This window comes from Papaver somniferum, chromosome 11, assembly GCF_003573695.1.
Source record: "Papaver somniferum cultivar HN1 chromosome 11, ASM357369v1, whole genome shotgun sequence".
Classification (NCBI taxonomy): domain Eukaryota; kingdom Viridiplantae; phylum Streptophyta; class Magnoliopsida; order Ranunculales; family Papaveraceae; genus Papaver; species Papaver somniferum.
The window spans coordinates 73,643,870-73,655,680 of NC_039368.1; the positions used below are offsets into that span (position 1 = coordinate 73,643,870).

The 11,811-nt window shown below is 36.9% G+C and overlaps 1 protein-coding gene and 1 long non-coding RNA gene across 3 annotated transcripts; one reads left to right on the top strand and one right to left on the bottom strand.

Annotated features, from left to right (window-relative positions):
* The first annotated feature begins 305 nt into the window (after nucleotides 1-305).
* On the top strand, nucleotides 306-3,766 carry LOC113324558. Its single transcript, XM_026572872.1, has 6 exons — nucleotides 306-447; nucleotides 951-1,025; nucleotides 1,783-1,833; nucleotides 1,941-1,991; nucleotides 2,084-2,325; nucleotides 2,416-3,766. The coding sequence occupies exons 1-6, from the start codon at nucleotides 306-308 to the stop codon at nucleotides 2,497-2,499; spliced, it is 645 nt and encodes a 214-aa protein (XP_026428657.1). The 3' UTR covers nucleotides 2,500-3,766.
* Nucleotides 3,767-4,502: 736 nt separating this feature from the next.
* LOC113320259 lies at nucleotides 4,503-7,895 on the bottom strand. 2 transcript variants are annotated; one of them, XR_003346002.1, is made up of 5 exons: nucleotides 7,260-7,895; nucleotides 6,987-7,030; nucleotides 6,568-6,639; nucleotides 6,180-6,261; nucleotides 4,503-5,725 (listed from the first exon to the last, which is right to left on the bottom strand). It is a non-coding gene; the product is annotated as an uncharacterized LOC113320259 (long non-coding RNA). The 2 variants fall into 2 exon arrangements; XR_003346001.1 differs by having other exon boundaries at nucleotides 6,987-7,895.
* Nucleotides 7,896-11,811: the final 3,916 nt, after the last annotated feature.

Genomic DNA, 11,811 nt, shown 5'->3' on the forward strand with positions numbered 1-11,811 from the left:
CGAAATTTGGAATGTTACATAGTGTTTTCTTTTTTAAATTTAATTTTGCCGTGCTTTCTAATCGGACAAATGTATTTGTGCGTTGAAGTAAATTGATTGATGAATCTCTATTAGGTTTGTTTGATGAGATAAATTGAGTAAACTAATTGAAGAGATGAAATCAAGAGATAAATTTCTCTACGTTGAATTGAATGCTGGATAATAACCGACTAAAAAATTGAGACCGACCGATCCGACTAGGAGAATTTCAAAACCGACCTATAGTCGGCTCGGTGGCCGGGTGTTGGCCAAAAACCGACCGGCCGATGGGCGGGCTTACTCAAAACTCTAGATATAAAAGCGCCACTCTCCCGGTACTCACATTAACCGACATAAACCTTCCTGGTCGTCTCTCTCTTAGGTTTCCATCTTCGTCTCGGTTCATATGCACTACTAGGCAATTGAAAGGTAATTCAAACCCTAATTGATAGGTTTTTCAAAACCTTAATTATCTTTAAAACTTTACTAATATAAGCATCAAATTTCCATCAAGATAAAGGCTACAAGAGTAAATCATGGATATTATCACCACGCATTTTCAATTGAATCAGATTCTAAAACTGTTCAAGTGAATATATGTATATATTAAAGGATTGGTTGTTTAGTTATGTTGAGCCGTAGGTGTAAATTTTACCTTCGTTCAGAAACCCTAAATGAATAATAGTGAGAGTTTTTGATGCCCTGCGTCGGACATTGCATGAGGCCTAGTAGCTTTGGGTGTTCACTACTTTGGTAGTGCAAGTACCAGTATACCACTTTTTAGGGCCTGATGTGTTGATTGTAGTCAATTGTGTTATTGCATTTTTTTTTTTGTGTAGTAGGTAGATTGAAATTTGATCGTTTGATTTCTCAAATTCTAATTTATCTGATTTCTGAAAACCTAAATAATGAATTATATCTTCTGTCTACAGCTTCTGAAGAACGAGATTCTTCTTCCCCAGAAGAAGAAGTCCAGAAATACGAGGAGCCTGTCCGTAAAGATTTAGGTAACTTGTACTAAGTGAATATATATGTATATTTATAATTATTAGGGTTTATATATTTCGTTTTACCTTATTTACAAACCCTAAATGAATAATAATCGATTAGCTTAACCGTGATGTCCTGTATAAGGAATCCCTATGAGTTATTGATGTCCTGTATCAGACTTTGCATGAGGCCGCCTAGTGGCTTTGGGTGTCTTGTACTTTGGTAGTGCAAATACCAGTATACCACTGTGTGCTTGCATTTCTAGGGCCTGATGTGATCAATTGTGCTACATCAGGTGCACATAGTCTATGCATCCTTTTCAGAGAATTGTATTGTTCTTGCATATATTTTATGCAGTAGGTATTGACCAGTAGCTAATAATGTGAACACAAACGCAGGTAAATGGGATTGACTGTATGATATGCATAGTTTCGGTATCAAGTCTTGAAGTAGTTTCCGTTACTGGATTCTATGTATTCTGTTTAATTTAAGCAGTCGAGATCATCTATGGTGAGTCAATATGAGGTTTCCCAATGTGTATTTGGTAATTTTTTCTGTTTTGGTCATTTGTGCTGTGGTAAATGTTGACGGCGAGGTGGGTGCTCCTCAACATCATTGTAAGTTACCTATTTTAGATTCTAGTGAGATAAACTGTTTGAAGATGAAGTAAAGATGAAGTTACCTATTTTAGATTCTAGTGAGATAAACTGTTTGAAGATGAAGTAAAGATGTTTGCTGAACTTTTTTTTCTTTCTGTTTTGATCATTTGTGCAGTCTCTGAAGACGTCGTAAATGATGACGGAGTGGGAGGTGCTCAAAATCACTGTAAGTTACCTGATCTAGATATAAACTGTTTGAAGGTGAAGTAAAGATGTATGCTTAACTTTTTTTTTTTTCTTTTTTTTTTTCTTCTGTTTTGATCGTTTGTGCAGCCTCCGACGAAGATGCGATAGATGAACCTAGAGTGCTATCTCCATCTCAAGGTATTATTATCAGATGATTTAAGCCAATACTGGAAACATATTAGATCTGTAATATAGTGGAAACACATTAAAGGTTTTTTCCTGTTGTTTAGTTATTGATGCACCTGCACAAGAAGGCGAAACTTTCGTAGATCCGTTTATCTTGGAGCTCTTTCACGCTATAAACCAAAAAGTTGCGAGAAAATGGGTTGATTTCAATGTTGATGTTAGTGGTTTCCATTTTTCAAGTAAGCAGAAGAAACTGGTCCAACGGGACTTACCAAAAAAGCAACGCTTTGTTCCACAGTATTTTCCATCAAGATGGAATGACTTTGTACAGGCCATTGAATCATATGTAATCTCTAACTCTCTTTTTTGTTTTTACTTCAAAGTTACTCTTTTTTTTCATATGTAACTCAATTGCTTTTGCTTCTTTTTTTTGCAGGAAGGTTTTGTACATAAAAAGGGTCGCTTTGGTTCAAGATTTACTCATCCTGAGTTCAAAGTCGGAACTCCGCATTTGATTTAAAAAAAGCCAGCAAATGAACAACATCATGTACCTCCAATTCCACCACCACTTCATATTACTCCACCTGGACTTCCCTCACCAGCACCTTCTCAACCTGTCTCGCAACCCCTATTCCCTGTTAGTGGTAACAATATTGCTGAGTCAATCCAAAGCTCACCTTTTTCTACACCTTCTGCTATAACTCCTTTAAGTTCTTCACTGGAACTTAGAAACTCAGTGGACATCTATTCCAGTGTGAATGCAAATAGCTACCGCGATCCAAACATCCAAGGTTTGAATATTCCTTTCTCCATTAGCCATTAGCCATTACATAACTTACTTTGATGTTCATGTGTGTGGCGAAGTATCAGGTGAATGATGAAACTAGCCAGGTAAGTTGCAACTCCCCCCTACTTTTTTGAACAGACCCTGAGTTATATTGCTCGTTTTAATTTTTGTATGTGGATATTATTTGCTGGTTTCAGTTTGATAATAGAGGTACTCTTGTATATATACCACCCTTGAATTTGCTTTGCTTTAATTAGAGGAGAAAAACACAAACAAAACTAGGTGCGAGGATTCTGTGAACCCGCTAATTGAACATAATATTTTTAGAGGCCTTTTCAAATTGAATCTCGTGCGAGGACATGCTGTTCTATTTTTTAACCACCAATGTCTCCAATTTGCAAGCTATTCATTCAACTGGCAGCCAAAGTATCAAGTAGGTATTTAATTTATCTTCTCAAGTAGTTAGGCTTTATAACTCTGACAAGTGTGGATCCACTACACAGCCGCTACAACAAATGGAGAGAATTCCTTGGATACCCGATCTCTCTCTTTTCCCTCAGGTACGAGGGCTCACCAGAAGCACTACTAGTTAGATTGAGGTTACATGTGCTTGCTATTTGGACACCTCCACCTGGACTGGAGACGCCTATCACCGTTGGTACTTCAGCTGCTCCTCTTGCTGGATCGTCTTTGCCACCACCCGATGATGATAAATCAGAGAAGAAAGAACAGGTCGATGCTACTAGGATGCCTGGTCTTCATACTCGTATGACAGAAGAACCACCATCATCCCCACCCCCACCTGGGGCGTCCACCACTACTGGGGACGATTTCGATTCTGACAGAGATGTAGGTGATCATGATCTGGACTCTGAACCACCTTGTCATGATATGCAGGGATCAAGAATGTAAGCCTTTGTCTAGTATTGTTTTCCTACAGGTTTTTATTTTGCCACTGTACAAAATTGTTGAAGAGGAAATTCTCCTATATATCCGAATATGTTTGTTCCCAAGGGCCCACTGTACACCACCTGATGCCTCATTAGGTCCCAACCTTTTAACTTCTGTCATGTATGAAAGCATTTTAGGCTTCAGTACTGCAAGGAGCCTAAAATATGGTGCACTCAAATAATATCATATACTTCCTCTCAGTATATGGTGCACTCATATATCAGTGTATTTCAAGCTTCGAGTGGGTATTCGGTGTGGAAAGAATTAACTTCAACTTGGAACTAACCTGTGTTATGCGCCGGGAGATTACCTTTTTATACGTTGTGTCGGGTGAGCTTTTAATTTTTAGTATCCCAAGTTTTGTATCGAGCGCGAGATCCTTGGGAAATATGATTCTTAAATAGAAAATCTCATTTTCTACAAAGTTCCTGTGAGGAAATTTTCTGCAAAACATGTACACTACGTTTATCAAATATCTTATTATACAAATCCAGCAAATCAATTGATTTATGGTGCCCAACTACCTGTATTCTAAGGAGATGAATAACTTACAATACTCTGAAAGAAGAAAACCATAATGAGAAAAACATTATGGCTGAACTTGAGTCTTGAGATATTGAAAGGATATATATATATATATATATATATATATAAAACCTGGGAAAGGGGAGATAAGTCATAATAAAAACATTATCCCAGGTAACGTTAACCAGGATATATATATATTTTTTTTTTGACTTAAAAGCTTCAATTCATTGAAAAAAAGGAATACAAGAAGAGGCGAGTACAAAGGGTGCTTGCAAAGCAAACAACAACAAAGCAAGCAAAACATGACAGAGGGTCCGTAATCGAACTCCCCAACACAAACAAAACATAAAAGTATAAAACCAAACATGCTGGAAAAGGAGAACAAAGTTACTTGTGTTTTCTAGCTACGGATCTCTGGCCTTTACCCAAATTTTCCAGATTACTTTTATCGGGAATTTTCCCCATTCCATTTGAGCTTTGAAAGCTCTCTGTCGGTTTTCCTTCCGGCTTTTTCTTCATATCTCAAATAATGAGCATATTTGTCAGAGACCTCAACGAACTCTTCGCTTCCATCATCATAGATGTTTCTCCATCTTTGTCTCGGGAGTTCAAAACTATGAATGTGTTATAAGTGCTCACTGTGGCAGAAGTTTCTCTGCTCTTAGCATCAGTAGATTTCTTAGCAGGGATTTTCTGCTTAAAGCTACTTCCCACTTACCATCTTTGTCACCTGTCAAGACTGGGTTTTCACTCTTTTCCTTAGCTCCTAGTTTTCCTGTCTCCGTCTGCTTTTTGTCTGGTATGAAGCCGAGGTAACCCGATACGATAAAGGGATTAGAATTCCCCTTAGCTTCAGCACCACCCATCATCCGCACATGCTCCGAAGTAGCTTTTGCAGTGACTGAAGCAGAACCTTTAACTTTTTCAGCTTGGACACCCTTGCTGCTTCCTTTTGCTGGTGCAGATAACTCACCATCTGAGGTTGAAACCTTTGCATCAATCAAATCTTTCCATTGGTAGGGAAAATCACTAGCCAAATGGAAAGGTCTATGTTCAAGTCAGCTGATTTAGAAGCTGACCCATTGCAATTCATAATTGCAGACTTAAGTCCACTATTTCCAGATTTGAGAGGGCTCTTTGCAGTCTTGCAAGCACTCTTAACAGGTGAAACTTGTTTCTTGGCCTTGCTGCATTCACTGGAAAAAGCAACAACAACTTCTCTATACAAACCAAGGGTACTGATTCTTATACAAACCAAGGAGAGGATGTAAACATTTTAACCCATTCATGATCGTAGAGATTCCATGCAGCCTAGATGGACGTGATGACTTAGCATACATGATCCTTGTCTTTATCTGGCAACTCTGTGGAAATAATACGGTCCACATCTTCGGCCATCTTGGATTATTATTTGGATGTAGCCATAGTAAAATGTGAGCATGCGGCAATCCTCTGTTCTGGAATTCTATTGTATATACTGCTGCATATCCGAAGATAAGAGTTTTCTTTAGTGTAGGCAAACACATAATCAAGAAACTTATAATGATTGAAAATTATGAATAACTGGACTGGAAAAATAGAGATAATGAAAGAAAAGAATGAAATAAAACTAAAAGTAAGAATCAGCCGAAGGATGATGGAGAAGAAAAACAAGTTTTGGATGGAAGCTTGCTTCTTATATGCTTATGACATTATGCATCTATGATTATGTTTTGTTGGTAGGTAAACTGGAAAAAGAAGAAAACACGACGATGAAGAATGCATACATGCACATACACACCACACATACACCACATAACCTATGTATCTATTTTGGTCCCTATGGTTTATTTAATGCTGCGGAAATGTAGGTTTACATATCAGTTAACAGACCTGCTTTACAGTGGAAAATTACTGGTAGGGGTCAAAAGCAAAGAGAATAAGAGAGTAACAACCTTGTCATTCATGCATAAAGCTACAGAAAGGGCTTCTTCAGGATCATTTTTCCACCCTAAAGTATTTCCCTCCCAATACATCCTGCAAATATATCCTTTTAGTGTTGCTGCTAATTTAAATATTTAGCCTACTGCACTTGGTCCTCGTGAAGTTTTGAGGTAATTATCTTACATGCCACAGGAAAACAACTCAAACATATGTATCGTTATGCCTTAAGCAATTACTCTTTGTAACTTCGGAATGCTACTTAAAGAGACTTGTGGTCATTTTTTAATAGGTCAATGATTTCTTATAGTCAAAAGCTCATCTAAAAGAAATCGATGTCGCTTTAAAATGTGGCAATAAAGAATAATTTTTTCTGACTTGTGGTCATTTTATGTTTTCTACCTGAATCTTTTTGCTTGATACAGACCACTTGTGGCCGCCAACACATTCTGGATCTTCCCACTTGCGGTCTTCCTGTCTCAGAACAAATGGAAATCAACACTTTCAACCCACTTGCTAGGCTTGATTAATTATCTGGGTACGATGAACTGAACATGTTGAAGACTCCTTCCCTTAACTGAACTAAAAATCCAGTTAAGGGAAAGATACAATAGATGGTGTATTAGTATTCTCACTTCTTATGAGGATCCAAAATGATCATTAGGCTTAAAAATATTCGAAACCAAATCAATACTACACAACTAATATAATCCTATTTCGGTAACTCCTAACTAGTCCAGTTAAATACGCTTACCAAACCGAACACACGTAATCAAATAAAAAATTTTAAAGAGTAGAACTCTCAATACAACAGTATGTACCTTTAAGGGAGACTTCGGATGGCAGCCTCTAAGCAGTTGAATTCCTATTGGAAGGAAAACAATGTGTACATATATCAGTCTTTAAATTTTCGAGCGTAAAAATAAAAATAAGGTAATGGGTAGGAAAAAATTAAGCAAGTATGAACACATTGAATAATAAGTTTCAGGTTATTTGCTGATGTCCGTATGAAAGAACCAACTCAAAATAAAAGGATAATGCTTAAAGTCTAGTGCGACCAAGATATAGGAATTTTATGTAGAAGGGCATATTACCCACGTCAAGGTCTGCACTCATCCAACATAAGAGCTCTATCAAGGGTGTAGGCTGACTTAAACATCCTTGAAACTGAATCACACGAAAATCTGATTCATATACTCCATAAAGATTCATACCAAAAACACAGTATAAGACTTATAGATAATAAGAAAAATCTTCAAATATTAGACATCCACATGCCCACATTTACCAATGCATCGGACAGCTATACCCAAAATACCATACGACTAACACTTGCATAAGGACTCAGAAACTAGCGACATATCCTGGTTTTGTGAATTTTGCATGTTAAAAGATTAATACACTTACAATCACTACTCGGTATACCCAACTATTCATCTACTTTACCAAACTACTACTGGCTTGACCCGGAGAGAAGGAAGAATATCATACGTACGGAAAGAAAAAGAGCACTCTTTTAAACGTAACGGACGCAATTTGAGAAGGCTCATCCTCGATGCACATTAGACGAATGCATTATGGGACTGGTGTTAGTAAAATCCTAACGAAAATGTATACATTGATGGAAAAAGCATTAATTAATTTAACAAACTGCTTCTCATCCCCAAACTTTCCCAATTTTCTGTCCCCCTTCAATCCAATTCAACTTCTTTATCCCCAAAATAAAAATCAATCCACTTACCATAACATCATCAACTGGTCCGTCCTTGCTATCTAGTCCTGAAAGCCAAAAACCGAATCAGAAATGCAAGATTAAATATAGATGCACAAAAGATAAGAATCATAGATTCGCAATGTAACTTTAGCATATACTGTAATTGAAAGAATTTAGAAAAACCCACAAAAATAACATTCTACTCAGTGATTGAAGAAACTGAAGATTCTGCTTTTATATGAATCGATTCATATCAAAGACAAAACTTTAACGTTGACAACTGGGAGTTCGAGAAAGAAGATTTTGACTTTTGAGCATTGAGATGCAAACTCTTAGATTAAGAAAGGTTCTTCCTCTGTATACCCCCCAGAAACTTTAGTGATACCCCCTGTTAGTTGGAAAAACAGTTAAAATTCAGTTAGTATAAAATTTGGAAAAAGCCACGAATTTTTGATACATCTACTCCCTCCTGTATAATCTATGAAAAAGAAACTTCCTTGAATCGTGAGCATTTAAACCATGAAAATTCTTGGAAATTTTTAGTTTTTTTTTTTGCTTTTCTGGGGATTCAAAGAGGGTTAGTTTTTAGAACAAAAGTAGTTTTCATGTCTTTGGGGAGAAAAGTAGGATATGATTTTAGTTAAAACTAATTTTTTATTACGTGTAAATAAAAGAAGAGGTCCACATACTTAGAGTATGTGGCCCGACCACATCGTAATTCCGGTGACTGAAAAGCAGCAATAATCATTTTGCAAGAGAGTTCTGAAGCTTGTGTTTTTCTGGGGTTATTTCAAGTTCATTTGTTAACTGTAAAAGTTACCGGATTCATTTAGTTTCTTATGAAAAATTTATACTGAAATTGAAACTAACAAATCAAATTGCATAATGTAGACTCTGTAAGGCCCTTTCCTATGGGTGTGGCAAATCAAAGAGTTTTTCATTTAAGCACCCACTATGGAGAGGGAAAACCGGGAAATTTGCCACTTAGCCAGGCCAGGTCAAGTTTCCACCGAGCGGCCGAGTCTCGACCGCTCGGTCCAGTTTACACCGTTAGGTGTTTACTGCACCGCTATCGGGTTTTATAAGACCGGCCGGTTTAGTTTGCACCGCTGAGTATAATCTGATCCAACGGCCATAATCCCCCCCCCCCCTATAAATACCATATTCCTCTAACACTTTAACTCACACCTTCTCTTCTCTACTCTTCACATTTGTTAATCTAAAAAAAATTTCACCATCTAACTATTTCATTCACTTGTATTGTACAATTTCTTTAATATGTCTCAATCTAATACTCAATCTAAACAACAAAAGAAGAAGATTAGGGGTCCAAAATTTACCGTAGACGAAGATGAAAGCATTTGCAGAAACTATGTGTTCTTTACACAAGATAGTATCGATGGTGCCAGTTAACAATCTGCCAAGTTGTGGGATAACATATTTGCTAACTTTCGAAACGAAACTATGAACATCAACGAGCGTGATGCAAATGGATTGTCCGGTCGCTTTGTTACAATCAACGCCCAAGTTTCCTTGTATGTCGCTGCTCTAATGCAAGCTGCTCGTGGTCGAGAGAGCGGCCTTGTCGATGTTGATGTCGAAAGAAAGTGCCGAACTGATTGGCACCATAAACATGGGAACAATTTTTCTTATGAAAGTTGTTATCATATTTTGAAAGTGTTGCCTAAATATAATCTAGAAGTGTTAGCAAACATGTAGAATGTACCTGCAAGTTCACCACACACTTCTTCACCTTCAACGCCAGCTTCATAACCATCTCAATCATCTCATCCCCCTTCAGATAATCCATTTTCTTCACCAGAAACCACCAGAAACAACAATTCCAACTTGAATGTCAATATTGCAATTAAGAGAAAATTATTAGGAAGAAATCATGTAAGAACAACGAGAAAAGCTGCCCAAGAAGGAGAAGAAAGTGAAGGAGGTAGTAGTACTATTGAAACTTTGATAGAGCATCAGAAGGTCATCGAAAAACAAAGAGTTGTAGATCGCAAGTTCTTGACTAAGGAGATGAAAATACATCAACTAACTCAAGAAAAATTTGCTTCTGATTATGACAAGAATAAGATTCTAAATGCAGACACCGAAAAAATGAATGCTAGACAATTGATGGTATGGGAGATGGAGATGGACAGGATAACAGAGGAATCGGAAGAAAAAAGAAACAAGAGAAACATGGAAAAACAATTTGGGGTTCAAGCTGAAGATGAGGATGATGAAGACGATGATGAAGTAGTGTCACTTAATTAATTAATGTATCAGCTTTAATTTTAATGATTATGTAGTAGTTTGGTTATGGTGAATGAAATAGTTCTGGTTTTTTCATTACAAATTCTACTTTTTTCATTACATTAAAACTTAAACTAATTTTTTTGCAGTACATTAAAACTTAAACTTGACAACATCCATGAAAACATTATTAAGCTTAACATCCCATACAAGTTATTAAAAACTCCTTAAGAATTTGGTAATGCGCTTCGTATTTGAAATCTTTTCGTTTCCATCTTCGCCACTCGTCTCGAGTTCGTATTCCCAATTTAGCATTAGTCTCACCTCTAAGACGGTATCGGGTGACAATACTTTTCATAGCTATAAAATCCATAAGCTCTTTTTTGATATCCATGAATCGGCAAAACAAAGCAGCACGATCCCGATTATGAGGATTACCTGTCTCTATGCATAAGGCATCATGAATTTTACCCAAATAACTCATACTAGGTAAACTGTTCATCCGTCATTCTTCACCTCTCTTCCGGTAGTGTATCACATAGTTTCTATAAAGAGATAAATATTCATCTTCAGTGAATCTAGGATCATCCATAATTTAACCATAAAGTAGACAAGTTTTTGTAGAGAAGTGATGTGTGAGTTTGAAATGGATGAAGTGAAGGATTTATAAGCGTGCCGTTGATAATAACCAGATAATAACCATGAGTGTAGTGATTCCCGTTGATACTGAAATTTACCTGAGGAGAAATTCCATACTTTAAATCTTCAAACAAAGGCAATTTATGTAAAACATTTATATTGTTTTGAGATCCCGGGAGACCAAAAAAAGCGTTCCATATCCAACAGTCATAAGAAGCAGCATCCTCAAGAATCACTGTTGGTTTTGCGTAGTGACCCTTATACTGACCGTCCCAATAGGTAGGGCACCGGTCCATACCCAATGCATGTAGTCAAGACTACCCAGCATTCCAGGAAATCCCCTTTCCTGATTCTGCTTTAATATTTCTCTAACATCTGCATCAGTTGGTTTTCGTAAATAGGTAGGACCAAAATGATTAATCATTGTTTCGCAAAACAACGCAAGATACTTGTATGCAGTTTTTTTTCCAATGCGAAGGTACTCATCATTAGAATCTGGAGGTCTGCCATATCCTAAAATCCTCAAGGTCGAAGTAACCTTTTGTTCATGACTATGACCCCTAATATTCAGTGCATCATACTGATAATTAAATTGAGGTTCTACCTGACAAATCTCACCAATAATCTTTAGCACCAAATGTCTGGGCATGCGGAATCGGCCTTGGAAATTTTCATCAGAGAACACACAGTCAGGAAGAAAGTAATTGTGCATCAGCTTCTCGTGCCATTCATCCCAACCCGATACGTATATCTTCTTGTGAAGACTTCTCTTGGCTCTGGATCTCTAGGTATTTGCCTCGATGAATATAGCTGCATCAAGTTGTTGGTTAGTTCTTTATCTTCATCTGACTCATCATCAATTTGATTCAACTCCTGAACTAATATTCGTTGTTGTTCTTCAAATCAATCCATATGAATACGCACTTCTTCATCAGAAGAATCCATATCCATTGAGTTGAAAAAAAAATTAAACATATGATTAAGGTACAAAATAGTGAGTAAGATAGAGTTAATGAGAAAATTAGGTGTGATTAAATTGAATT